The sequence below is a fragment of the Ornithorhynchus anatinus genome, chromosome 4, assembly GCF_004115215.2.
Source record: "Ornithorhynchus anatinus isolate Pmale09 chromosome 4, mOrnAna1.pri.v4, whole genome shotgun sequence".
NCBI classification, from domain to species: Eukaryota; Metazoa; Chordata; class Mammalia; order Monotremata; family Ornithorhynchidae; genus Ornithorhynchus; species Ornithorhynchus anatinus.
In genome coordinates, this window is record NC_041731.1 from 34,950,371 (window position 1) to 34,978,112 (window position 27,742).

A 27,742-nucleotide genomic window follows, 5' to 3' on the forward strand; every position below is an offset into this window, starting at 1 on the left:
AAGAAAGCAGCCTCCTGCTTGGAAATGCAAATGCCATTAGAATATGCTGATTTCAGATGTTTGGCCCTGCTTATCCCCTGTGGAAACTTCCCCCCCTCCCCATTATCAGGCTCCTGGGAGATTACAACAGAGATAGAAGACACTCTCCTTCTTAATAGTGGCAGATGCTTTTAGTACCCGCACTATGTGCAGTACCCTGTACCGAGCACTTGGCAAGCGCAAAACAAATATGTGAAATGATCCTTGCCCACAAACAACTTACACTCTAAATGGGGACGTTTTAGTCTCCAGTGCATCCCAGGAGTTTGAATGTCTGTTATCTCCTTTAGACATTCCTCTTCAAATACCACTCTTCCCCCCACCCTGGGGATCAGACTGAGGCATCAGTGGAAACAGACGGTCTCCAATCCACCAGTCACAATGCCACAAACCAAGAAGAATTAGACAGCTCCATCACCTGCCCAAGACCTGAGAAACTACTTTTGGGGATTAAAAACAAGTAAATTATTCTGGTATCATTTTGTGGTATTTGTTAAATGCTTACTATATTGCCCGGCACTGTATTTAGCACTGGGGTAGATATAAGCCAATCAGGCTGGAAGCAATCCATCCTCCACATGGGGCTCACAGTCTTAATGCCCATTTTACAGATGAGGTAACTGTGGCAAAGAAAAATTAAGAGAGTGGCCCACGGTCACAAAGCAGACACAGAGCAGAGCAGGGATTAGAACCCGGGTCCTTCTGACACCCAGGCCCGAGCTGTAGCCACTAGGCCAACACTGCTTGGTAGGATCGGGCTGGAGGGGTGTGATCCACTAGGGCCTTGGTCAGATCAGTGAGCACTGGCTGGATTTAACCCCCTGAAGACTGTTGGAGTCTATTAACCCAGGATGCGTCTATTAACCCAGGATGTGGCCGTCTCATGAAGCCCGGCCTGGCCAGATATCTAGATGGGCAGGCGGAGCTAGCTAGACAGAGAGCTAGACAGGCCGTCTCTGAAGTATTTATTCTTCACACACTCTAAGGCGCTCAGGGGGATTCACTCATTCATCATTAACTCCCTCATTAACCCTTTCATCCCCACAATGGTCTGGTAGGCCCGGATGATGTGAATTCGGTGGACTGTAGATTTTACTGAGGTGTGAGTGAGGGGCGATTAAGGACCGGAATGCAGAGATTACTGGTTTGCTTATGCTTCTTTTGGTTCTGCACTTTGAAGTCCAAAGTGCTTTCTTACCTGTTACCTCATTTCACCTCACAATCCCTCTGCGAAATAGAAAGAGGACCCCTGCCCCCAGAGGTTATTCCACCCTCCTCCTTCCAACCACCCCGTTTATAGATGTGGCAACTGAGGTTCAGAGAGGTGGATAAGAATAATAACTGTGGTATTTTGTTAAGTACTTCCTATGTGCCAGACACTGTACTAAGTGCTGGGGTAGATACAAGTAAATCAGATTGGACACAGTTCCTGTCCCACATGGGGCTCACAGTCTTATCATTTTTTACAGATGAGGTAACTGAGGCCCGGAGAAGTGAAGTGACTCGCCCAGGGTCACCCAGCAGGCAAGTGGCAGAGCCAGGACGAGAACCCATGACGAATGTCCCACAGCAAGTTGGGGGACTGAGTCGAGAGCTAAAACTCAAGCTTTCCGACCTTCCAGCCAGGAAGTCCTCTGTCCACCTTTGACCCGAAACCTAGCTTTTGGAAAAGGGTGAAAAAAAAGCGGACTCGTAGCAACCAGGCGCTGGGCCGTGAAGGAAAGGGTTAAAGTTTGCCCGCCTCGGTGGGCAGCAACAGGTTGAGGCGGGCGTTGTTTGTGCATTTTTCTCTGTCCTCCAGCAGAGGGTTAGGGCTCCCCTCCTCCGTCCCGTATAATAGTTGCATTCAAGCGGGGTCGGGCCGGGCCGGGCCGGGCCGGGCCGGGCTGGGCTGGGCTGGACTGCAGCTGGACCGGGCTGGGGTGTGCTCAGAGCACCGCCCGCCTTCCACTCCACCCCTCTGATCAATCCGCTCCCTACACCCTGCCGGACGAGGACTCCCCCAGTGCCCTCGTCCGCCCAACGCCTCGTCCCACGCTCTCCGGACTCCAGTGGAGAGCCAGGCATGTCTGTCACCCTGAATAACAGCTTCCAAGGTAAGAGCGGTCCTTCCTCTCCATCCCTGGACACCATTCACCCCAGCTGTGAGCGGTGTGGCTCCCGGAGAGGCCCCCCCCGAGACGCGTCCAGTCCCTTCCCAGACTTTCGGATGCCTCACTGCCGCTCCCCTTTGTTTTCTTCAGGAGGGAAAGCTTTTGGCTTGCTGAAAGCCCGGCAAGAGAGGAGGCTGGAAGAGATCAACCGGGTAAGTCCCCGCCGGTGGATTTTGGGGAGCGTCTTCTCGTGAGGTGGTCTGGCGGTCCAGCGCCTGCCGCACACCAGGGGTGACCCCTCCGGGTCAAAGCTGGACCCCCGTGGCAGGGCGGGAAGAAAACGTAGCCGGTGGGAGCCGTCTCCTCTGACTCCTTCCACCGCCTGCCATCGGGAGAGATTTGCGGTGCTACGGGAGGGAGTTTGTGAGGGTCCAGATCCTACCTATCCCCTATCTCCGAGTCTGAAACTTCACGTACTCTTCCCTTCTTTCTGCTTATTGGACTGGAACGACAGCTCCTTCCCCTCTCCCTGTCCCCGTCAAATGTTTTGCCTAATTTTCTTTGACTCTAAGCGAGAAGATTTTCCCCCAGTTTGCTTAAAGGTGGCTGGAGTCTTGGATTGTAAATCGTTCATCCACAAGAAAGTCGGTGAGGAAGGGGGAGGGTCTGGTCATTGCTGGCGGGTTCCCGCCTTGTCCCCATAGCACAGACCCTGTGGCCAGAACTGCCCCGTAGATGGATGCCCCGCTCAGAGGAGACACCTCGAAAGGGTCCAGACAGCCAGATAGAGAGAGGCTCTTCCTCGAACCCCCTGGGGATTTTAATTTAAAAGGATTTTAGAAGCGGCCAAACGCCTGGTATTGGTGCTTTACACACCCTTCTTCGTCCCTCTAGCGTTCCCACTCCACTGTCTGCGGAGTCCTCCTTGGAAACTGAAACTTTTCTCCAGTCTCCCCATCAAACATTTATTGAGGGCTTACTGTGTACGGAGCACTGTACTAAGCACTTGGGAGAGTGCAATATAACAGAGTTGATAGGCGTGTTACCTGCCCTAAAGCAGAGTGGGATTTTGGCGGGGCTTAGAAATTCTTTGGGGTGGCTTTGGGCGTTTATGGTATTTGTTAAGCACTTACTATATGTCAAGCACTGTCCTAAGTGCTGGGGTAATTAGGAGATAAATTACCCTGTCCCTGTCCCACATGGGGCTCACAGTCAAATAGGAGGGAAAACAGGTGTTGAATCCCCATTTTGCTGCTGAGGAAACCGAGGCACAGAGAAGTTCAGTGACTTATCCAAGACCATATAGCAGGCAAGTGGCAGAGCCGGAATTAGCACCACGGTCCTTTGTCTCCCAGGCCTGTCTTTATCCACTAGGCCATGCTGCTTCCCATGTTTTTGGCATGGCACAGAGTGAACCGGTATTTGCTTCTCAAATGAAGATAGTTTCAGCCTGGTCTGAAGGGTCGTTGCCTCTGGATAAAGTCAACCAAATGGCCATTTTTTCTCCCGGGCCCATGACGGGTCTCCAGTGAGAATGGACCACACTTGCTGAAGGTGTTCGGGAAGGACTCATGACTCTGAAATGCGTCCCATCCGGCTTGCGGGATGGATGGCCGGATGTGGCTTCAGAACTTTGACGTTGAATTTCTGCCCACCCACGCAGTCAGACTGGGCTTCTGATGTTTCCTTCTTGGAGTATAAAGCGATACCTTTTAGGGAAACGACTCTATTTTGTCATCCTTAGTGATCTAGTGATGGTGGTATTCGTTGTGGGCAGGGAGTGTGTTTATTCTTATATTGTACTCTCCCAAGCGCTTAGTATAGTGCGTTGCACACAGTAAGCGCTCAATAAATCCCACTGAATGATTGGATTCATTGCAAATAAATGAACTGGAAATAAAGCAAAGTAGTATTTATTAAGCCCCTACTGCATGCAAAGCATTAAACTAAGTATTGGGGGGAATAAGTACATGGATGAGATATAGGCATGATCCTTGGCCCCTTGCTCACAAGCTCAAAAGTAAGCAATAGATACCTAAGAAAAGATGATGACAAAATGGAAAATAGACAAAAGTGACGATAAATACAATAAGAGCGATAGGGCACCGTGGCTAGAGGAGCAGAGCTACACTGTCCTTCAGACCCAAAGTCCCAGCCCCAGCCTTGGTCGCGGCCTTCCCAACTTTCTAAAAGTTGAGAAGGCCTCACGTTGTTGCTGTTCGATTCCTTCCCGGCCCAAAGTGAAGGCCTATGGGAATCCAGTTGGCATGACTGAAAGAAGGTAGTTTCTCTCCCATGTGGCAGGCCCTGGTGGTCCGGGTTAAGGGGTTCGGTTATGGGCTCACCTGCTTTCTGGGTGGCTGGTACCGGGGTTAGGGAAGTGGAGAGCAGAGAGACAACAAGGCTCATTCCTAAATACCTATCTAGGTGAGAACACCAACTCACGGTCAGGAACCTGTCTAGTTTGAGTTATGAGGCCAATCAATCTTCCTTCACTACTCATCCCGGGCAAGGCCACCCTTCTGGGGCCCTACCCTTTGCTCTCTTTTGACTTCCTGAGTTTCTGGACATGAGCTGGGTCCCAGTGCCAGCAACAGGGCGCAGGGGTGGGGGAAGCAGTGGTCGGGGTAGGGCGGGGACCGTGTTCCACCTCTTCCTGGCACCCTACCTTACCTTTTGTTTGACCGATGGCCATGAGCCAGGACCACCTTCTCTCCTCCTCAATCAATCGATCATTCTTATTTATTGAGCAGAGAGCACTGTACTAAACTCTTGGGAGAGCGCAATATAACAGACACACTCCCTGTCCACACTGAAATTACCTCCCGCTTCCGAGAGCAGTGAAGCCCTTCCTCTCCCCACTTTCCTAATAATGATAATAATGATGGTATTTCTTTAGCTCTTACTATGTGTCAAATATTGATCTATGAGCTGGGGTAGATACAGATTAGTCAGGTTGGACAGTCAGTCCTTGTCCCAAACAGGGCTCACAGTCTTAATCCCCATTTTACAGATGAAGTAACTGAGGCACAGAGAAGTGAAGTGACTTGCTTAAGGCCACACAGCAGATAAGAGGCGGAGCGGGCATTAGAACCCAGGTCCTTCTGACTCCCAGGCCCATGCCCTATCCACTAGGCCATGCTGCCCCTCTCCCATAGCTGTCTCCCTCTCCCCCTGAAGTGGGCCGTGTGACAGATCCTGGAGACTAGCTGGCATCAGGGAGAGGCTGGCTTAGTGGATAGAGCACGAGCCTGGAAGTCAGAAGGCCATGGGTTCTAGTTCCGGGTCCATCATTTGTCTGCTGTGTGACCTTGGGTGAATGCCTTCACTTCTCTGTGCCTCAGTTACTTTATCTATGAAAAGTGGAACAACTGTGAGCCCCATGTGGGACAGGGACTTTATCCAACTGGATTTGCTTCTATACACCCCAGAACTCAGTACAGTGCCTGGCACATAGAAAGCACTTAACAAATACCATAAATATTATTACTGTTATTATTCTCAGAGACCTGGTCGCTAGCCTCCAGTTTCCTTCCCCGGCCAGCCCAGCTGTGGGGTTCCCTGGCCAGCCAGAGGGAAGAAACCATCAGACCTGCTTCATTCTTGGCTCATTCTTGTTTTTTTCTGGGCCGCTGGTCAGGAGCCTGGAGCTTTAACCTCTTCCCAGTCCTGCCGGGGGTTGCTCCAGCCCTCTGATTTACGAATCGGCCGAATCCACCCTGATCCGGCCGGTCCCAAGCAAGAGGCAGCCAGAGTGAAGGCTGGGAACGCAGCCCAGCAAGCTAGCTGACCCACAGAGAGGCCGGACAGAGATGCTTGATGGCTTGCTAAACTGGCCACACCCTGGGTGAGGAGTACCGAAGGAAGGGGGAAGAGGTGGGCAGAAGCAGAAGAGCCTGCCCAGCTGGTCCGGAGAGAAATTGGGCTAGTCAAGGAAGGGAAGGTGTTGGCCCTAAAGGAGTCTGGCATATCTCTTTAGGGGGTTGTGTTGAGGCTCCAAGGACCAGGTCCAAAACAGAACTCCGTATCTTCCCACCCAAACCCTGTCCTCCCCTTTACTTTCTTGTCACTGAATCGGTCAACTGCATTTATTGTGTGCTTGCTGTGTGCAGAGCACTGTACTAAGCACTTGGGAGAATACAGTATACCACTATAACAGACACATTCCCTGCCCACTGTGACCTTACGGTCTTACAATAAAGACAGCCCCACCATCTTCTCTGTCTCCCAAGCCTGTAACCTTGGCCTTATCCTCAACTCACCTCTCTCATTCAAACCACATATTCAGTTTGTCACCAAATCCCGTCGGTTCAACCTTGACATCACTTGAATCCGTCCTTTCTTCTCCATCCGAACTGCTACGATGTTAATCCAAACACTTATCCTATCTTGCTTTAATTATCGAATCATCCTTCTTGCTGTCCTCCCTGCCTCCTGTTTCTCCCCTCTCCAATCCATACTTCACTCTGCTGCCCAGATCCTTTTTTACAAAAATATTCAGTCCCTGTTTCCCCATTCCTCAAGAGCCTCCAGTGATTGCCCATCCAACTCCACATCAAACAGAAACTCTTTGCCATCGGTTTTAAAGCGCTCAGTCACCTTGCCCCATCCTACCTTATCTCCCCGACTTCCTGCTATGACCCAGCCTGCACACTTCTCTCCCTCTAGCACCAGCTCACTCACCGTAGCTTGATCTCATCTATGTTGCTCCCGACCTTTCGCCCCTGTCCTGCCTCTGGCTTGGAATGCTCTCCCTCTTCATATTCGCCAGACTATTACTTTCCTCACCATCAAAGCCTTATTAAAGGTACATCTCCTCCGAGAGGCCTTCCCCAACTAGGTCCTCATTTCCTCTTTTGCCCTTATACCTGACTTTGTACCTTTTATTTACCCCTCCCTCAGCCCCACTGAACTTGTGTACATATCCATAATTTATTTACATTAACATCCGTCTCCCCCTCCAGACCATAAGCTTGTTGAGTGCAGGGAAGGTGGCTGCCAACTCCATTGTATTGCAGTCTCCCAATCACTTAGTACAGTGCTCTGCACACAGTATGTACTTATTAAATGCAGTTGATTAACGGGGTACTCAAATTCCAACCTGGTGGGCCTCCCCATAGGAGATGGGCTGCTATCGGATGGGGGCTTGGAACAGAAAGGACCGGACTCCCCGTGCTCTCTGGGCAGGAACCTGGAAAGAAGTGAAACTCAGACCCTCTAGACTGTGTAAGTTCATTGTGGACAGGGAACGTGTCTACCAACTCTGTTATATTGTACTCTCTCAAGCGGTCAGTACAGTGCTCTGCATACAGTAAGCTTTCAAAAAATACACTTGATTGATTGGTTGATTGAAACTCAGGCTGCCACTCACTATGCTATGCCTAATCACATCCACTGAGTTCTCTATAGTTAGAACAGCTTCCTCACATCATGGCTATGTCAGATCCACATCCCAGGAGAGCAGATTACTGTGCAAGAAACTGTGCTTTTTTTTACTCTGGGAGTTGTCAGGTGCTTAATATGTGTCAAGCATTGTTCTAAGCGCTGGGGGAGATACAAGATAATCGGGTTGGACTCAGTCTGTGTCCACGTGGAACCCTCGGCTTTAACCTCCCTTTTACAGATGAGGGAACTGAGGTGCAAGGAAGCGGTGGAGCCGGATTTAGAACCCAGTTCCTTCTGACAGGTCCTCTAGACTGTAAGCTCGTTGTGGACAGGAAATGTGTCTGTTTATTGTTGTATCATACTCTCCCAAGTGCTTGGTACGGTGCTCTGCGCCCGGTAAGCACTCAGTAAATACGGTTGAATGAATGAATGAATGAATGAATGAATGAATGAATGATTGAATAATTAAATAATTACAGCACTAAGTCATAGTCCCTTAGCTGAGATGGTCGACCCTGCAGGGGAAGACTCCGGGTCTGTCTGCACTGACTCCTCAACCTGCTAGCCACACTTCCAGGGGCTGGGTGGCTCTGCTTAGGGTTAGGATGGGAGAAGCTCTATCAATCAATCAATCAATCAATCAATCATATTTATGGAGCGCTTACAGTGTACGGAGCACTGTACTAAGCGTTTGGGAGAGTCCAATATACTAATATGACAGACACATTCCCTGCCCACAACAAACTTACAGTCTAGAGGGGGAGACAGACATTAATAGAAAGAAATAAATTACGGATCTGTACGTAAGTGCTGTGGGGCTGGGAGGGGGGATGAATAAAGAGAGCAAGTCAGGGCGATGCAGAAGGGAGTGGAAGAGCAAGTAAGGGAAATTAGGAGTAAGGTGGTAACAGCACTGTAGTATTGTCTTCTGCTGTAGAGTTGTCTCCGACCCACCGAGACACCATGGACACATCTCTCCCAGGATGCCCCTCCTCCACCTGCAATCGTTCTGGTAGTTTATCCGTAGAATAGTAGTAATAGTATTTATTAAGCACCTGCTGTTGGTAGAACACTCTATTAACCCCTAGGAAATAATAATAATAATGTTGGTATTTGTTAAGCGCTTACTATGTGCCGAGCACTGTTCTAAGCGCCGGGGTAGACATAGGGGAATCAGGTTGTCCCACGTGGGGCTCCCAGTCTTAATCCCCATTTTACAGATGAGGGAACTGAGGCACAGAGAAGTTAAGTGACTTGCCAACAGTCACACAGCCGACAAAGAATGAAGGAGGCCAGATTCAGGGGAAAACGTTACAGTATAAGCTCCTTGAGGACAGGGACCATATCTACTTTACTGTACTCTCCCAAGGGTTTAGTACAGTGCTCTTGCACACGGTCGGTGCTCAATAAATACTACTGATCGGTGGGTTGAAAACCCTGAGAAGCAGCGTGTCTCAGTGGAAAGAGCACGGGCTCTGGAGTCAGAGGTCGTGGGTTTGAATCCCGGCTCGGCCACTTGTCAGCTGTGTGACTTTGGGCAAGTCACTTAACTTCTCGGTGCCTCAGTTACCTCAGCTGTAAAATGGGGATTAAGAATGTGAGCCCCACGTGGGACAACCTGATTCCCCTGTGTCTACCCCAGCGTTTAGAACAGTGCTCGGCACATAGTAAGCGCTTAACAAATACCAACATTATTATTATTATTATTATTACTACACAGGTTGGTGGCGTGGCCAGAAGGCAACCAAAAGTGCCTTCGAGACTAATCTGGAACCTGGAGTGGAGGGTCTTGGGCAAGTAGAGGAAAGAGCTGTCCAGTCCCATAGCTCTCCTCTCCTCCTTCCCCACTTGATCAAAGGGGTCTGCGGTCCCCTGGTTTACTTCGCCCCTGAGGCAAACAGTGAGGACCGGCGTGATATGTCAGGGACATACTGGGTGGCAGGAGGAGCGAAGAATAGGAGCCATTGTTCACAGGAAGTGACCTCCCCTTTGTTATGTAGCGCGTTTTTGTTCCTAAGCAAGGGGTGCCCAGCCCTTCCTCCCTCCAGAGTGTCCGAGCCGAGCCTTGGGGCTGAGCCTGGGGCTCCGGAAAGGCCCCGCCAAAACCCTGCCGGGGATGTTCAGCAGCATCCAACCCCCAGGCTGCTGCGGCCCGAACCCAGATTCCTCTGGGGTTTCCCCAGGGGTCAGTGGGTCAGAGATCTACGGACTAAAGCTGCTTGGGCTAAGTGGCTCAATGGGTAAGAATAGAAAGATTCCCACCACGGGGACGTCTGGACATGGAGACAGTAGGAGTCGGCTCTGGCTCTCAGTCCTGGCTCTCCTGGCCCTCTCCTCGGCCATCCCTGGGACAATAATAATTAATAATAATTATTGTACGTGTTATGCGCTTGCCACGCGCCAACCACTGTTCTAGGTTCTGGGCTACAAGTTAATCAGGTTGAACACGGTCCCTGTCCCACATGAGGCTCACATTCTTAATCCCCATTTTACAGGTGAGGTAACTGAGGCCCAGAGAAGTGAAGCGGCTTGCCCATAGTCACACAGGAGGCTCATGGTGGAGCCGGGATTAGAACCCAGATCCTTCTGACTCCCGGGCCCGAGCTCTATCCACTAGGTCACGCCGTGACCCTCCCTCTTCCCTGGCTGCCATCCCGTACGGGGGCAGTCCAGTTCTTTAGCCTCCCTGAGAGCCGAGGGGATGCTGTGCTCTCGATCTCCACCGCCGCTTTTTCTGTTGTTGTTTTCATTTCATTTCACCAGCTGCCCCGGCACAGCGATTAGGGCCGGAGCGAGGCCTCCTGCTCACGGCATAGCTGACATTCCGGGCGGCCCAGATAGCAGGGACGGGGCGACCCCCGGCCAACCAACTCTGCCCTTATAAGGCAAAGGGAGCGACTTCCTCTAACTTCCCACGGGGCTAGAGGGGAGACCGGGGACCTTGCGGACCAACCTCGTGCCCAACCCGCACAGCTCGTTCGGGGCTAATAATAATGATATTTGTTAAGTACTTATTTTGTGCCGAGCACTGTGCTAAGTGCTGAGGTAGATACAAGCTAATCAGATTGGACACGGTCCCTGTTAACTCTTTAATTAATTATGGTATTTGTTGAGCACTTACTATGTGCCAAGTATTGTTCCGAGTGCTGGGGTAGATACGAGTTAATCGGGTTGGACACGGTCCCCGTCTCACATGGGACTCACATTCTTAATCCCCGTTTTACAGATGAGGCCATCGAGGCCCAGAGAAGTGAAGTGACTTGCCGGAGGTCACCCAGCAGATGGGTGGCAGAGCGAGGGTTAGAACCCAGATCCTTCTGACTCCCAGGCCCGTGCTCTATCCACTCAGCCCCGCGGCTGCTCCGTAATATTTGTGGTGTCCGTTAAGCACTGCTGCGTGTCAGGCACTGTACGAAGCCTTGGAGCGGAGTCAAGCAAATCAGGTTGGACACGGTCCCTATTCCACGGGGGGCTCACAGCTCAATCCCCATTTTACAGTTGAGGTCACTGAGGCCCAGAGAAGTGAAGTGACTTGCCCAAGGGCACCCAGCAGATAAGTGGCGGAGCCGGGATTAGAAGCCGGGAAGTCGGCGAGGGCCACCCTCCCCCGGAGCCGCTCTGGGCCGGCAGTGGACGGACAGGGGTGGCTCCGGCAAATTGCCTCAGCTCTCCTGCTTGGGCGGATAAGGATCTCTGGCTTGGCGCCAGCCTCAGCCTCCCGGTCGGTCTCCCGGATCCACCCGAGGGGCACTGGGGCCTCTCTCTACCCCTTTTTTGCACAAAGGTCATTCCAGACTCAGGATTCGTGAGTCCAGAGAGCCCTGCCGGGAAGAGAGGAGAACCCCGGCTGCGCATCCGTCCGGGGCCGAGACTGCCTGGGGATGCACTGCCTTCTGGCGAGTTTGCGTGTGCCACCCTGTGGGATAGGGTGCCAGGCCGCGATGGCACGGTCCGCATGGGCACCCTTATCTCTTGTCCTTGTTAATATCTTATAAGGAGGGCGGTTGATAAGCCATCGCGTGACCCAGGGATCCAGTGTCACCCCGGATTTTGCCGGCTTCGTCCGCGGTGAGAACCAAGTTCAGAGTCACCGGAACCCGAAGGTGGAATTTCTTTTGGGCTGGCTTCATTTGCACGTTTGGTCGTTTTTCATTCACAGTAACCAGGAGCCGGGAAGTTTTCCCTGGGAGGGTATTGGTGTGGTTTGCTACCTTCAGGGCACCCAGACTGTGCTAAACGATGCCCCGAGCCACCCCTGAAATGATACTTGTCCTCTTAGAGCTGGAACTCCATCCCCCCATGCTCGGGATATATCACTCCATCTTATGGTCGTTTACAGCTTGAGCCTTTGGATTTAGCTTTCTGCTTTTTTCTTGCTTCAATCTACCAGTCAGGGGTATCTATTGAGCGCTTACTGTGTGCGAAGCACTGTACTAAGTGCTTGGGAAGTACAACTCAACCACAAATAGAGACCATCCCTGCCCACAACAGGCTCATAGTCTAGAAGATTTCTACTCTAGAAGAAGTTTCCATTCTAGCGTTTCTGTTTCTCTCTTTGGATAGAGTTGACAGCATCTCCTGGGGAAGGGAGTCCTCTCCCAGACCTCTTGGTCCATTTCCGCTCCAGGCTTTGGGAGAGGCCGTCCAGGTGTGAGAGGGTGGCAGGCAGAGGACCCCCTGCCCTTCCATATCCCACTTCTTTCCAAAGAATCCGAAAGTTCAAATTGATTTCGAGAAGCAGCGTGGCTCAGTGGAAAGAGCGCGGGCTTGGGAGTCAGAGGTCACGGGTTCTAATCCCCGCTCTGCTGCTAGACAGCTGTGTGACCTTGGGCAAGTCACTTAGCTTCTCTGTGCCTCAGTTTCCTCCTCTGCCAAATGGAGATTAAAACGGTGAGCCCCACGTGGGACAACCTGATCACCTTGTATCCCCCAGTGCTTAGAACAGTGCTTTGCACATAGTAAGCGCTTAACAAATACCGCCATTTATTTTTTTTTTATTTCAAGAGGTCATCTCATCCAGCCCCCTGCCTCTAGACCAATAAATACCTAGAGCATCCAGCTTGCTACATGAAGGTCTCAGCCGCTACTGGAACAGCCACTGTGGCCTGTTGGGTGCTCTGTGAGTAAGAGAGCGGCGTGGCTTAGCGAAAAGAGCAGAGGACGTGGGTTCTAATCCCGGCCCCGCCGCTTGTCTGCTGTTTGACCTCGGGCAAGCCATTTAACCTCTCTCATCTGTTGTCAGTTATCTCATCTGTAAAATGGGGATTAAGACTGTGTGCCCCACTTGGGACAAGCTGATTACCTTGTATCTACCCCGGCACTTAAAACGGCGATCGGCGCGTAGTAAGCGCCTAACAAATACCATCATACTTAACAGGCTCACTGGCCCACCGAAGTCACTAGGGCTGGAGGTTCTCTAGCGTTCCTAGCTTCTGGGCTCAGATTTCGCTGCCTCTTGCCCCCAGCTTTGTTTGCACAGTCCCCTAACTGTCCAGTTTCCCTCCTCTTCAGTTTTCTCCCATTTTAGGGTTGATCTTCCCACCCGCAAAAGCCGACATAAACTGACATGAGCGGCTCAGGTGCATTGGAACTCGTACCCACCTCCCATCTGCCTGGTCTTCCATGACCGGCCTACAGGCACAGGAGTCGGTGATGACCTCAGAGGGGTAGGGTCAGGAGAGGAAGCTATCAGTAATAATCATAATAATGGCATTTGTTAAGGGCTTACTATGTGCCAGGCACTATACTAAGCACTAGGGTGGATACAAGCAAATCGGGTTGGACACAGTCCCTGTCGCACGGGGGCTCACAGTCTCAATCCTCATTTTACAGATGAGGTAACTGAAGAACAGAGAAGTGAAGTGATTTGCCCAAGGTCACACAGCAGACAAGTGAGAGAACCAGGATTAGAACGCATGACCTTCGGACTCCCAGGTCCGTGCCGTATCCACTACGCCATGCTGCTTCCAGAGGTGGGGAGAGAGAATGCTGGGGACAACCCTGTCCTGCTGCCACCAATCAATCCATCAATCAGTGGTTTTTATGGGATGCTTACTAATGTGCAGAGCACTGCATTAAGCACTTGGAAGAGTACAATGCAACAGAATTAACAGACACATTCCCTGCTCATAAGGTCTAGAGAAGCAGCGTTGCCTAGTGGCTAAAACACAGGCCCGGGAGTCAGAAGGATCTGGATTCTAATCCTGGCTCTGCCCCTTATCTGTCCGATGACCTTGGGCAAGTCACTTACATTCTCTGTGCCCTAGTTACCTCATCTGTAAAATGGGGATTCAAACTGTGAGCCCCATGTGTGCAGGGCATTGTACTAAGCTCTGGGGTGGATACAAGCAAATCAGGTTGGATACATTCCAAGCGCTTAGTACAGTGCTCTGCAAATAGTAAGCGCTCAATAAATACTACTGAATGAATGAATACAGTCCCTGTCCCACATGGGGCTTCCAGTCTCGATCCCTATTTTATAGATGAGGTAACTGAAGCCCAGAGAAGTGAAGTGACTTGCCCAAGGTCACACAGCAGACAGGTGGCAGAGCCGGGATTAGAACCCATTTCCTTCGACTCCCAGGCCCTTTCTCTATCCACTACACCAGGGACTGAAGCTCAGCTGCCTCTCCCTTTCCAGGCTGCTCAGTGCAAATATCAGTGGCTTCTTGGGTAGGAAATTCTAGTCCGTCCATTACCCATTTCAAACCTCAAAGCAGATTTCCAAAACTTTCCAGGAATTAATGCTCACTGCAAGGGAAAACATCTTTGACTGTAAAAAAGAAAAATCCAGAATTTCATTTTAGGTTTGATCAAAGCCTGGGTTAGACTCACCTCTCTAGCATGATTAACTGTTGTGTATTTTCAATCAATCAGGGATATTTATTGAGCATTTACTGCGTTCGGAGCAATGTAGGAAACACTGGAGAGAGCACAGTACATTAGAGCTGGAAGACGTAACCCACACCCTCAAGAAGCTTTCAATCTAGTGTTTCCCGAAGGTGGCAGATAGCGTATATATGGACATATATCTGTATATAAATATACCGCGGCTGGAATATGATACGTTGGCCTGGGAATGGTCTGGAGAAGGAATTTTGGAGAACTCAGCCGGCATCCCCTCTCTAGGCTTATTGAAGGCGCATCTCCTCCGAGAGGCCTTCCCTGACTAGCCCCTCCTTTCCTCTTCTCCCACTCTCTTCTGTGTTGCCCTGACTTGCTCCCTTTATTCATCCCCCCTCCCCCTCCCACAGCACTTAACTGTGGTACCTGTTAAGTGCTTACTATGTGCCAAGCGCTGTTCTAAACTCTGGGGTAGATACAAGTCGATCAGGTTGGACACCGTCCCCGTCCCACGTGGGGCTCACACTCTTAATCCCCATTTCATAGATGAGGTGACTGAGGCCCGGAGAATTTAAGTCGGACAAGTCTCTGTGCCCCGGTTTCCTCGTCCGCAAAATGGGGATTCAGCACCTGTTCTCCTTCCCCCTTACACTGTGAGCCCCACGTGGGACCGGAACATGTGCATATATTGCATCTACTCCAGTGCTCGCTATAGTACTTGGCCAATAGTTAGTCTTTATCAGACGCCACTGTCATTATTAGAAGAAGAATCCACGGGTTTTCTTCAAATGGGAGCCTTTCCTGGGGAAATCCCGTCCCCAGTGTTGTTGAGGAGGAGCAGCAAAAAAAGCAGCCTAAATTTCTATCTGTTATTTTATAGAATTTACCAACAGGAATAGTAATAGTATTTAGTAGACACTGTTAAGTGTTGAAAGAGTACGCAGGTGGGAATTAAACCCACACCCTGTCCCTCGAGCGGCTCAAATCTGTGAATTTAGGTAGATTATCTGCTCTGTCCCCTTCTGAAGAAGGTTTCTGACTGGCCAGGTCCTGGGATTAGCACAGGGAGGCTCTGCCTCCTCTCCCAACACAATCTGGTCCACCCATCCGTTACAGGAACCCAAAGCTTCTGTCAACGGTAGGATTTGACTCGGGGCCAAACTGCCCTATCTCAATCCCACCCAGGGACTCACTCTAATAGGTGATCATACTCCAGAGCCAGTCTTCTTCAGTGACCAAAGCCCTTCCCCGGTCTCATCCTCGTGATCCAGACTAGCGAGGGGGCAGAGGTATTACTAAGTTTATTGTGGACAGGGAACATGTCTACTTAATCTACTGTATTGTACTCTCCCAGGTGTTTAATACAGTGCTTGCAAACAGTAAGAGCTCAATAAATACCATTGATGATGGTGAGGATGATTACTACCGCAGCCATACTGCACAGAGGGGAGACTGACATAGAGGAAAGCTTCCTGAAGACTTGATTTGGAGAAAACTCCCTGCTCACGGCCGGTCTCCTGCATACTGTTGTCTTTGGCTCTGTTCAGCTCACCACACTGGTGGTTCAGACCATCCCAGTAGCCGGGCCGCTGTTCTGAACTGGAACTGGAACTCTGACCCAATTCCGTTTGGTCCTGTGTTGGAACAATTCAGGGGACAGATTGTACTCTCCCAAGAGCTTAGTACGGAGAAGCAGCGTGGCTCAGTGGAAAGAGCCTGGGCTTCGGAGTCAGAGGTCGTGAGTTCGACTCCCGGCTCTGCCACTTGTCGGCTGTGTGACTGTGGGCAAGTCACTTCACTTCTCTGTGCCTCGGTTCCCTCATCTGTAAAATGGGGATTAAAAGTGTGTGAGCCCTACGTGGGACGACCTGATCACCCTGTATCTCCCCCCAGCGCTTAGAACAGTGCTCGGCACCTAGTAAGCGCTTAACAAATACCAACATTATTGTTATTATTATTACAGTGCTCTGCACACAGTAAGCACACAATAAATACGACTGAGTGAATGAATGAATGAATGGCCAGAATGAATGGTTCTATTAGCAGATTACCCCTCTCAGGATGGTACCTGGAGAGTTTCCAGTACTCTACCAGTACCGACTACGGGAGGGAGAGTCAAGCAGGGGCATACCCATTTCATTCCTAGCTTGGCCAGTGGCTAGCAAGTGGAAGGCGATCCGCTACAGGTCAAAACTCACCTGTGCTGGGCAGCAGCGGCATGGGAGTCGAGGCCGAGACCCAAGTTGACCGCTTGGAAGAAGGCAGTGATAAATCACTTCCATATTTTGACCGAGAGAACTCTACGGATACGCTACCGGAACAATTGCAGACGGAGAGTGGGGCGTTCTGGGGGAGATACGTCCATGGAGTCGCTACGGGTCGGAGACGGCTCGGCAGCATAAGACAGGACCGGACGAGACATGGCAGATTCAGCCACCCCGAGTGTCGTACTCGAACTCTGCTCTCTGTTGCTATTGAGGTCTCAGAGGTATTCTGCTCTGCGATCTCAGATTGCGTCCATTTTCTCTATCAGCCATTGTTGGGTGTGGGTCGTTGGGCATAACAGGACCAGGAGACTGTGGCTGGATGTGTGCCAGAGATCACCAAAATTGCCAAAACAACTCAATAATAGTAATGGGGGTATTTGTTAAGCGCTTACTGTGTGCCAAGCACTGTTCTAAGCAGCGTGGCTCAGTGGAAAGAGCACGGGCTTTGGAGTCAGAGGTCAGGGGTTCGAATCCCGGCTCGGCCACTTGTCAGCTGTGTGACTTTGGGCAAGTCACTTCACTTCTCGGTGCCTCAGTTACCTCATCTGTAAAATGGGGATTAACTGTGAGCCCCACGTGGGACAACCTGATTCCCCTGTGTCTACCCCAGCGTTTAGAACAGTGCTCGGCACATAGTAAGCGCTTAAAAAATACCAACGTTATCACTGGGGTAGAGACAAGGTAATCAGGTCAGACACAGTCCCTGTCCTACATGGGGCTCACAGTCTTCATCCCCATTTTACAGACGAGGTAACTGAGACACGGAGAAGTGAAGGCTTGCCTGAGGTCACACAGCAAACGTGAAGCAGAGCTGGGATTAGAACTCACGTTCTCTGACTTCCAGCCATCCCAGGCCCTCTGACTCAACTGTTAGTCCAGCTGACAAAGTTTGGTGTCTGAGCAGGCGCCAGGAGAGGTTCAGTACTATAATAATAATAATAATGTTGGTATTTGTTAAGCGCTTACTATGTGCCGAGCACTGTTCTAAGCGCTGGGGTAGACACAGGGGAATCAGGTTGTCCCACGTGGGGCTCACGGTCTTAATCCCCATTTTACAGATGAGGGAACTGAGGCACAGAGAAGTGAAGTGACTTGCCCACAGTCACACAGCCGACAAGTGGCAGAGCCGGGATTCGAACTCATGAGCCCTGACCCCGAAGCCCGTGCTCTTTCCACTGAGCCACGCTGTTTCCATGGGCACAAGAGATTATCAGTACGACGCTCACACCCGTCGATGCACTCTCACAATGCAACAATAAATAGATGCATTCCCTACCCACAGTGAGCTTACAGGGTGGTCTTCGAACTGAATGGCAGGGCATCTCTTTGACGGTCAGGAACAGCAATATATTGGATCGCTCCCGTTTCTGCAAGTGCAGTCAGGACCAGGGCCACTTCGGTAGGGGGAATATTGTAGGATTCGCACCCAGGGCAGCTTCAGGACTTGCCTTGCTTGCTGCCTCATCTCCCCACCCTGTGCCCCCACAAAATAGCCCCCTTCGGCACTTCTGTATCACCTCATCTTCGGGTACTCCTTCCCCGACCCCATAACACTGACTTGTATATCTTTGCTTCCTCTTACCTATCATTTATTTTAGTGTCTGTTTTCCCCATTAGATTGTTAGGTCCTCGAAGACAGGGGTCATATCTGCTAACTCTATTGTCCTCTCCCAAAAGCTTGGCACAGCGTCTGTGTGGTGCCGACTGATTGCTTGAGGGTAGGGCCCCGATGCTTGCGTGGAAGAGGAAAGAGGAAGAGAAAGTGGGGAGAAGAGCTTGAAAGAGAACAGCAGAAAGGAGAGGCTTCCACGATCGCTGCAAGATACAGAAGAGTGGGTCCCAGTGACGGCAAAATGGGCACAAAATAGGCAGACGGGAAAGCGTATCAATAAGACGAGAGGTAAAACAGCCAGCCGTAACTGGGAGCCAGGACTGTAAGTTCATTGTGGGTAGGGGATGTATCTATTTATTGTTGCATTGTACTCTCCCGAGCACTTAGTGCTTTGCACACAGTTAAGTTCTCAATAAATACATACAATCGAGTGAAGGACTGGTTAGTGGGAGGCAGCCAAGGGTTTTGCGCTCAGCATTTCTGTCAGAACAGCCTGGGCTCTGATCCCGGTTCCACGCTTGTCTGCTGTGTGAACTTGGGTGAGTCACTTAATTCCTCTGTGCCTCAGTTTCCTCATCCTCCGCCCTCTGACTTAGACTATGAGTCCCATGTGGGACAGGGACGGTATCCCACCTGATTATCTTCTGTCTACCTCAGTGCTGAGAGTAGTGTCCAGGCATACATTAAGCAGTTAACAAGCACCATTAAAACCCCCCAACATAATAATAATAAAAAATATGGCCCTGAAGACTAGGAATCTCTCCCTAAGGTCAACAGTGGCTCTCTAAGCAGGTCAGTGTGTGTTTCCTCCTCAGTGGAGGGTATTTGTGGGGAGGACAAGGGAGCTTGGGATTTTGATTCTCAGGTAGTCTTCGGGTCTCCAGCCTCTGGTCTCCGAGCCAGGAGACAGTGAGAATCTCTAGGTCTGCTGAGGGAAACCAGGAGTTGGGGAGAGACACTGTAAGAACACAGCAGGAGCAGTCAGTCCCTGAGTGAAGTAGTACGGGAGAGGGACCCCGGCCCCCCACCCCATGCACAAAATCGCTAAAATCCGCCCTTTCCTCTCCATCCAAACTGCTACCAAACTGATCGAAGCACTTATCCCACCCAGGCTTGACTACTGAATCTGGCTCCTTGCTGACCTCCCCGCCTCCTTTCTCTTCCCTCTCCAGTCCATGCTTTACTCTGCTGCACGGATCATTTTTCTATAAAAATGTTCAGTCCATGTCTCTCCACTCCTCAGGAACCTTCAACGGTTGCCCATCCGCCCCTGCGTCAAACAGAAACTCCTTACCGTCGGCTTTAAAGCACTCGATCACCTCGCCCCACCCTTCCTCACATCACTGATCTCTTACTAAAACCCAGCCCACACACTCTGCTTCTCTAGTGCCAGCTTACTCACTGCGTCCCGATCTCGTCTAGCCCGCCGCCGACCCCTTTCCCGTGTCTTCCTCCTAACCTAGAATTCCCTCTCACTCCAGATAAGCCAAATCATCACTCTCCCCACCTTCAAAGTATCATTAAAATCACAACTCCTCCAAGAGGCCTTCCCTGAATCTCCTTTACCCCAGCTTCCGCTCCCTTCTGCTTCTTTTATGAACTTGAATCTGTGATCCTAGGGCTTTCAATATTCGCTCCACCCTCAACCCCACAGCAATTAGGAACATATTTTTAAATAATTTGTATTTAATGTCTATCCTCCCCTCTAGTCTGAAATCTCAAAGTGGGTGGGGAACATGCCCCTAAGTCTGTTGTAGAGTACTCTCCCAAGTGTTTAGTACAGTGCTCTGCACATAAAAACGATTGATTGACTGATCGATTGACTCCCAGAGTGGCCAGAAAAGGTTCATAACCCAGAGAAGCAGCAGAGAGGCTGTCGCGATTTGAGCGGAGGTCCCCGGAGTCAACTAGGATGACCCCTAACCCCGGGGCCCCCCTGGAGCTGCCTTGGTTCTCCCAGGACCCCGAAGACTGAGGTGCCTCAGGCTGAACGGGCTCAGTCGGGCACCAGGTTCCTCTCTGCGTTCAGCCTGGCCAAACCAGCCTCTGCGGTCAGGAACACAGGACAATTCCCCTCACCACCAGCCCACACCCCTGGAATCCCCCACCTGTGCCACCTCCCACTCCATCCCCTGCTTTCTCCATCTCTCAGGAGTTTCTCTGTGACCAGAAATTCAGCGATGAAGAGGACCTGGAGGAAAAGCTGGCCGCCTTCAAAGGTGAGTCATGGGGTCAGCCTCTTCTCCCCCTCTCCTTCCCCTACCTGCAAACCCTCTGCCGTGGGAAAGCTTGACGGTTGTTGGGACAAAAGACTGCATTCCTGACTCCCTCTGGACGCTTGCAATATCAGAGCATCCAGATCTGCAGAGCCAGGCCCGGAGCCTTCCCTCCCCTTCCAACTTTAGGCTCTACTTCAGGCCCTGTGCCAGAGGGCCCTGTGGGCTTCCCGGGACAAGTGGCATCGTGGCACCTTTTCCTCTGCTCCCAAGATCTTTCGTCCTACAGATGGCCCACTCCCGAACCCCCAGAGTGCTCGGCCCAGCCACGGAGGCCTCCTCTGTCCCCCCTCCCTCCTCCCCCTCCTTCCTCCTCTCCTCCCCCCTGCCCCCGGCCCCCAGGGCCGGCCCTGCTATTCTGCCCCTGCCCCGTTGGCTCCCGCGGCCCCTTACAATCAGCCCATTGTGCACCCTCCGAGAGGGAGAGGTTTGGAAGCCCCTGCAGAGAATGGGCATTTGTGTAGCCACACCGGGGCAGCGGGGAAGGATTTCGGGCCATTGAATCCCGGCAGCACGGGATGAAAAGAAAACACGAACACGTAGGCTGCGCTGGGGCCGGGGGGGGCGGCATAAAGGCCCCTCTGTTTGCGGCCCTGCCTGGCGGTTTCCAGCCAGCCGGCCCGGAAGAAGAGAAAACATATACATAGGGAGTGTATGTGGGTCAACATATAGCGAATGGGTTTGTGGAGAAATCTGCATCTGCCAGGGACGTGCAGCCCGGCCTTTAGGGTCAGGAGCCGGAGTGACTTCTTTAAGATCCGGGGCTGATCTTCATTTTCGTCTAGGTTAGGTCTCTCGGGAGCAAAAGGCACAGCGGGGCCCTGCCGCTCCTACCTCACCTAGGGGGAAAATGCAGCTCTGCCTCCTCCTCCTCCATCCCCTCCTCTATCTGCCTCCTCCTCCTTCTCTTCTTCTCCTCCTCCTCTTCCTCTCCTCCTTCTGCTCCTTTTCCTTCTCCTCCTCCTCTTCCTCTCCGCCTTCTGCTCCTTTTCCTTCTCCTCCTCCTCTTCCTCCCTGTCCTCCTCCTCTTTCACCTTGTCCTCCTCCTCTTCCTCCTCTCCCTCTCTCCTTCCTTCTCATCCTTCTTCTCCTCTTCCTTCTCCTCTCTAGGAGGAAGAAGCTGATCCCCATCTCCCTCCCTGGTCTTTCTTTTGTCTCCTTAATAATTGGATTTCTTTCTTCTTAGAAGCTCAGGGAGCTTACTGCAAATGCCCTCATATGCCCCCACTGTCTCTCTGTTTGACTGCTAGGGGATGGTACTGCTCCCTCCACTTTGCAGTCCAGGAGTCCAGAGAGGTTAGGTGACACATCCAAAGACACACAGCAAGTCGATGGTGAATAGGGAAGATAAATCAGGACTGCCTGGAGCACCACGAGGGGGTCTCTTCTTCTCACTGCTGCCTCTCTACTCATCCAGCCCCACTGTCTCAGCCAAGTCTGGAAATAGAGAATCAGGCAGCCCCAGTGGCCTTGCTAAAATCAGAAAAGAACTTTAATAATAGTAATTATGTTACTTGTTAAGCGCTTACTATGTGCCAGACATTGTACTAAGTGCTGGGGTCGATACAAGCAAATCGGGCTGGACACAGTCCCCATCCCATGCAGGGCTCACGGTCTCAATCCCCATTTTATCAGATGCGGTAGCCTAGGCACAGAGAAGTAAAGTTACTCGACCAAGGTCACACGGCAGACGGGAGGAGGAGCAGGGATTAGAATCCATGACTATCCGACTCCCAGGCCCGAGCTCTAGCACTACGCCGTGCAGAACTTTTTGCCTCTCCGCTTCACTCTTCCCTTCTTTCTCCGCCATGCCTTACGGTGCATAACTGGGGTGGGGGGGGGGAATCAGAATGGAGAGGCTGGGGAGAGGGAGCTGCAGCAGAACCTGAAACCTTGGGCCAGGCTCCTGCCACTTGGGGACTGAGCCGTTCCTCTGTCCTCCGTCCCTCTGCCCTGGATCCTCTCTGGGCTGATGGCTTCCTCCCCTCCTGGGAGACTAACTCTGACTCTTGCTGTGTCTTCCAGAGAAGTACGTGGAGTTTGACCTCAACAATGAAGGAGAGATTGGTGAGTGCTTGATCAGGGCCCCGGGAACTCACTGCCCTTTCAGAAAGCTGACCTAGTTATCAGCTCTTGGCTTTTCCTCAGGGGCTTTACTTCCCACCTCTCTTCTTCCTCCTCTCCTTATAGAGCTTTAGGGAGCCATCAGTGGGCTTCTTTCTCTCTCTTGCTGTCTCTCTCACTGTCTCTTTCTGTTTTCATCTCCCCCCCCCCTTCTGTCCCTCTTTCCCTCTTCCCTTCCCTCTCCCTCTCTCCTTTCCTCCAGCTCTTACCCCAGGCCCCTTCAGTTGTCCCTTCTGTAGCATCCCAGCCATCAGCCTGGCTTCGAACTGGGTCACAGTGCCCGGGTCGGTCAGCGACAGAGCTTAACAGGTTCTCAGGGTACTGGGCCCCCGGAGGAACCGGGCAGAAAGCTCGGGAGCCGCTCCGTAGGAGCCTCGACTCTTCCCCATTGTCCCCCAGCCGGGCCTGATCTCCTCTGTCCCCCAGAAGGGCAGCCTTCTTCTCCCTGTGCCTGTCTCATAAAAGGAGCAAAGAGTTGGCCCCTCAAAGCTCCCCCCCGGGCTTGGCAGAGAACGCGCCCGACTGGCTCTTGGATGCCCAATCTCAGCATCCACGGGCCTGACGGTACAGTAACTGGAAACCTCCTGGCCCCTGGCCCCACCCGGCCCTGTAGCCCCTCCACCTTGCTGCCTGCCAACCCGCTGGAGGATTCTGCTGATAACACATTGTTTCACCCCAGAACAATCCGCAGGAAATTGCCTCAGACCTTGGCTGCGGGGAACCAGCTGGGGTCAGGGAGGGTGGGGAAGGGGCGGAGGGCCGTAAGCTCCAGCTCTGCGGGGTTTGTTTGGGCCTCCCTTGTTTTTTCAAAATTTTATGATTTTCCTTGGTTTTATCTTCCTGCCCCATGTGGTATTTTCGGGAGCTGGCTGAGGCCCCGCGTTCTCTCCCTGCCACCTGAAGCTCAGCGGCAGAAGCAGAGTTCATGCCAGGAGTCTTTGCCAGTTCCCTGGGCGCTCGCTGCTCCCATTTTGGGATGCAGCTACTTCTGGGGAGGGAAAGGAGCAACAGCGGCAGCGGCAGACAACGGAGAAATGGTTCCACGCTAGTGGGAGTGATAGGGGACTTGGAGACAGGCAAGACCTGAGAAGCAACATGGCCCAATGGAAAGTGCTTGGACCTGTGAATCAGAAGATCTGGGTTCTAATTCTGGCTCTGCCATTTGCCTGCTCTATGACCTTGGGCAAGCCATTTATGTGCCTCAGTTTCCTCAGCTGTAAAATGAGGATTAAATACCTGTTCTCCCTCCTAGGTAGACTGGGAGTCCCATGTGGATTAAGGCTGCGTCTGGCCTGATTAACTTGTATGTACCCCAGAATTCATTGTTATTATTATTATTAATAGTAGTAGTAATAATAATACTTGTGAAGCACTTACTTTGTGCCAAGCACTGGTCTAAACACTGGGGTAGATACAAGTTAATCAGGTTGGACACAGTCCCTGTCCCACAAGAGGCTCACGCTCTTAATCCCCATTTTACAGCTCAGGTAACTGAGGCATAGAGAAGTGAAGTGACTTACCCAAGGTCACACAGCAGTTCATATGTCAAAGCCAGGTTTAGAATCTAGATCCTTCTAACTCCCAGGCCCGGACTCTATCCACTGAACCACGGTTCTTCCTGTAACTTAGAACAGTACTTGGCACACGGTAAATCCTTAACAAATGCTATTAAAAAAATCAAAACAAAAAATCCTCAGGACAACTTCCTGTTTCCACCAGAATTCCTTGCGTAGAGGAGGGAATCATCCTCTGTGCTTAGAACAGTGCTCAACGCATAGTAGGCACTTAACAAATACAGTCTGAAAAAAAAAACCTCAAGAAAACTCCATGTTTTCTTCAGAATTCCCTATGTTGGGGTGGGAATCTTCCTTAAATTCCAAACAACACGCAACTCTGCTACTCTCAGATCCTCTCTTTCCTCTCTCCTGTCTCCAAACCTCCCACCTCCCCCATGTAGAGATAGTCTGGGAGAGAATTCCCCCTCCTCTTACTTCCCCTTTTGTCCGGAGTTGGCTAGAACTAAATCTGTCCCTACTCTGCCTCTTGGTGTCTTCCTCACCCGTTCCCATCCGGCCCTTTCCTTTCCCTGCTAGCAAACGGGTTTGTCCTAGCCTTGAGGGGGGTGGTTTCCCTCCTGTAGACCTGATGTCCCTGAAGAGGATGATGGAAAAGTTGGGAGTCCCCAAGACCCACCTGGAGATGAAGAAGATGATTTCGGAAGTGACGGGTGGCATCAGCGAGACCATCTCCTATCGAGACTTTGTCAACATGATGCTCGGGAAACGCTCCGCCGTCCTCAAGCTGTGAGTACCGCCTGGCCGGGATTTGGAGTCCGAAGCCAATCTGCTGCCAGAGGACCATCCTTCGCATTCTGGGTTCTTCGCCCACCTTGCAGCTGCCTACCCCCTGCCTCTCAGCATCTCCTTTCCTCTTCGCTTTCCTCCCTGCAGTGCTGTTGAAGCCACAGCCTCAGGCCCATAAGTAGCTGAAGTGGAAGACTTTTTTTCATACAGTAATTTTTAATTGCTTATTATGTGCCGGGCACTGGACTAAGCGCTGGGGTAGATTCAAGATAATTCAGACACAGTCCATGCCCCACGAGGGGCTCGCAGTCTTACTCCCCATTTTACTGATGAGGTAACTGAGGCCACAGAAGTGAAGTGACTTGCCCAAGGTCACCCAGCAGACCTTGTGGAGCTGGGATCAGAACCCAGGTCCCCTGACCTCCCAGGCCCATGCTCTTTCCACTGGGCCACATTAGAGAAGCAGCGTCGCTCACTGGAAAGAGCACGGGCTTTGGAGTCAGAGGTCATGGGTTCGAACCCCGGCTCTGCCACTTGTCAGCTGTGTGACTTTGGGCAAGTCACTTCACTTCTCGGTGCCTCAGTTCCCTCATCTGTAAAATGGGGATTAAGACTGTGAGCCCCACGTGGGACAACCTGATTCCCCTTTGTCTACCCCAGCGCTTAGAACAGTGCTCGGCACATAGTAAGCGCTGAACAAATACCAACATTATTATTATTATTCCACAGAGAACGCTGCCAATGGGGTCCTGCTAGGGAATGGCAAATATGGTACTTCAATCGATCGTATTCATTGAGCACGTTCTGTGTGCAGAACACTGTACTAAGTGCTTGGGAGCGTACAGTATAACAGAGTTGGTAGGCACGTTCCCTGTCCGCAATGAGGTTAGAGTCTCGTCACAAGTGAGCAGATAGGATAAATGCAGGGACATTGACACTGTCGCCAAAGCACACACGTACATATATATATATATACACTCTCACACACCCGCTGACCCATGACCGCACTAGCCACCCTCTCTTGTGGAAGCGGTTTCTCCTCCCCAACTTCTGGGGGAGCTGCTGTGGAGATTGGGGGGCGAGGAATTGGTCCAACCCATTTCAGTTGGCATCACTGGGCTGCTGCTGCTGCCTCCGCCACTACTGTCTGGGCACAGGGGCAGCTGTGGATGGCATTTATGTAGCGGGTTCTCCCTCTGAAGAGGGGAAGGGAAAGAGATGCCCTTGCCTCCTCCTGTGCCTGCCCCTTCCCATCTGCATCTGCCCTTTCCCACCCATCTCTTAGCAGAGACTCCTGAGAGAGTGGGTATAAGGCCTGATCTGGTCAATCAATCAATTGTATTTATTGAGTGCTTACTGTGTGCAGAGTATTGTACTAAGCACTTGGAAGAGAACTATATAACAGTATAACGGAGTTCCCTGCCCACAGCAGGCTTGTAGTCTAGAGTCTACAGGCTGGTCCTTCACTATCTCTGTTTCGAGGTGATATGGAAAGCCGGGCCTCTTCATTTCCGCTCCCTCCTCCGATCATAGTTCCCAGGGGATAGGCAGGGTGGCTGGCTTGCTAAGTTCCTGCCCTTTTTTTATCCTCTTTTCTCTAAGAAATCTTTTCAGGAACACTGCCGCTCCTATAATGCTGGCTGCCGGAAGCCAGCTGCTGCTCTCCCCACTCCCACCTCCGCCCCCTACCCCGCTCTTCAGCACAAACTCTGACATGCTCGAGCCTGCCAACTCCCATCCCCTCTGTGGGCTCTAGAAAATGACAGCTCAAGTCTCGTGGCCAACCCCAGGGCTTCCTGCCATCCCCACACCCACCCAAGACTGGCTGGGCTCGGGCTAGGCCCACGTTACTACTAGTCTCGTGGCTGGAAGGGTCCCAAGGGCTGGAGTGCCAACCTCAAGCCCCACGCTCTCCTCCTCCTCCTCTTCCTTCCCTCTCCCTTGCTCCCCGGGTCACGGGCCCGGCAAAAGGAGCTCCCGGAGGCCAGCCCAAAGGCGGAGGCCGCGGGGACCACCACGGGCTCCGCCTTAACGGAAACAAGAGCAGTCACGGGCCCTGGGTGTCTCTTTTTTTTAATGATATTTGTTAAGCGTTTACTATGTGCCGGGCACTGTTCCAAACGTTGGGGTAGAAACAAAGTAATCGGGTAATCAGGTTGGACAAAGTCCCTGTCCCACGTAGGGCTCACGGTCTTAATCCCCATTTTATAGATGAGGTAACTGAGGCACAGAGAAGTGACTTACCCTGAGTTACACAGGCGACAAGTGGTGGAGTTAGGATTGGAACCCAGATCCTTCTGACTCCCAGGCCTGTGCTCTATCCATTAGGCCATGCTGCTTCTCACACTGTATCTGGGCACGGGCTTCTGCTGGCAGCCCCGGTGTAGTGAGCTTGGGGACTGGAAGTGGCGGGGCAGCGAGATGGTAACCACGGCAGCGGGCACTCTGGACTGGCCTCAGTTGGGCCCGGCAGCTGCATCAACCCCAGGGTGGAGGAAGGGGCTGGAGCAGGGGCAAAAAGACTTGCCCAAACTGATTCTTGTGCCTGTGTTTTCTCCTTTCCTCTCAGCGTCATGATGTTTGAAGGGAAAGCCAACGAGAGCAGCCCGAGGCCGAGCGGCCCCCCACCCGAGAGAGACATTGCCAGCCTGCCCTGAGGACCCTTCCCCGCCTGCCTCGCTCCCAGGCGCTGGCTGGGTTTCCGGTCTTATTGTGATTTTGCTTGTTTATTTGGGTCTGACCTTTTTTTTTTTTGGTTTTTTGGTTTTGTTTTGTTTTAAACATTGGACGGTTATCAGGA

At 51.8% G+C, this 27,742-nt stretch overlaps 1 protein-coding gene and 1 non-coding gene across 2 annotated transcripts; both read left to right on the top strand.

Moving 5' to 3' along the window:
• The first annotated feature begins 1,902 nt into the window (after window positions 1-1,902).
• On the top strand, window positions 1,903-27,742 carry AIF1L (allograft inflammatory factor 1 like). Its single transcript, XM_029064193.2, has 6 exons — window positions 1,903-2,135; window positions 2,283-2,344; window positions 20,392-20,458; window positions 22,541-22,582; window positions 24,780-24,942; window positions 27,512-27,742. The coding sequence occupies exons 1-6, from the start codon at window positions 2,105-2,107 to the stop codon at window positions 27,597-27,599; spliced, it is 453 nt and encodes a 150-aa protein (XP_028920026.1). The 5' UTR covers window positions 1,903-2,104; the 3' UTR covers window positions 27,600-27,742.
• Window positions 16,411-16,548, top strand: LOC114811803. The gene has a single exon (XR_003759499.1). It is a non-coding gene; the product is annotated as a small nucleolar RNA SNORA7 (small nucleolar RNA).

Bases quoted from the DNA above. Each gene is read 5' to 3' on its own strand.
- AIF1L (XM_029064193.2), top strand. From the start codon at position 2,105: ATGTCTGTCACCCTGAATAACAGCTTCCAAG. The intron at 20,459-22,540 runs GTGAGTCATGGG...TGTGTCTTCCAG, and splicing joins AAAGCTGGCCGCCTTCAAAG to AGAAGTACGTGGAGTTTGAC. The intron at 24,943-27,511 runs GTGAGTACCGCC...CTTTCCTCTCAG, and splicing joins CGCTCCGCCGTCCTCAAGCT to CGTCATGATGTTTGAAGGGA.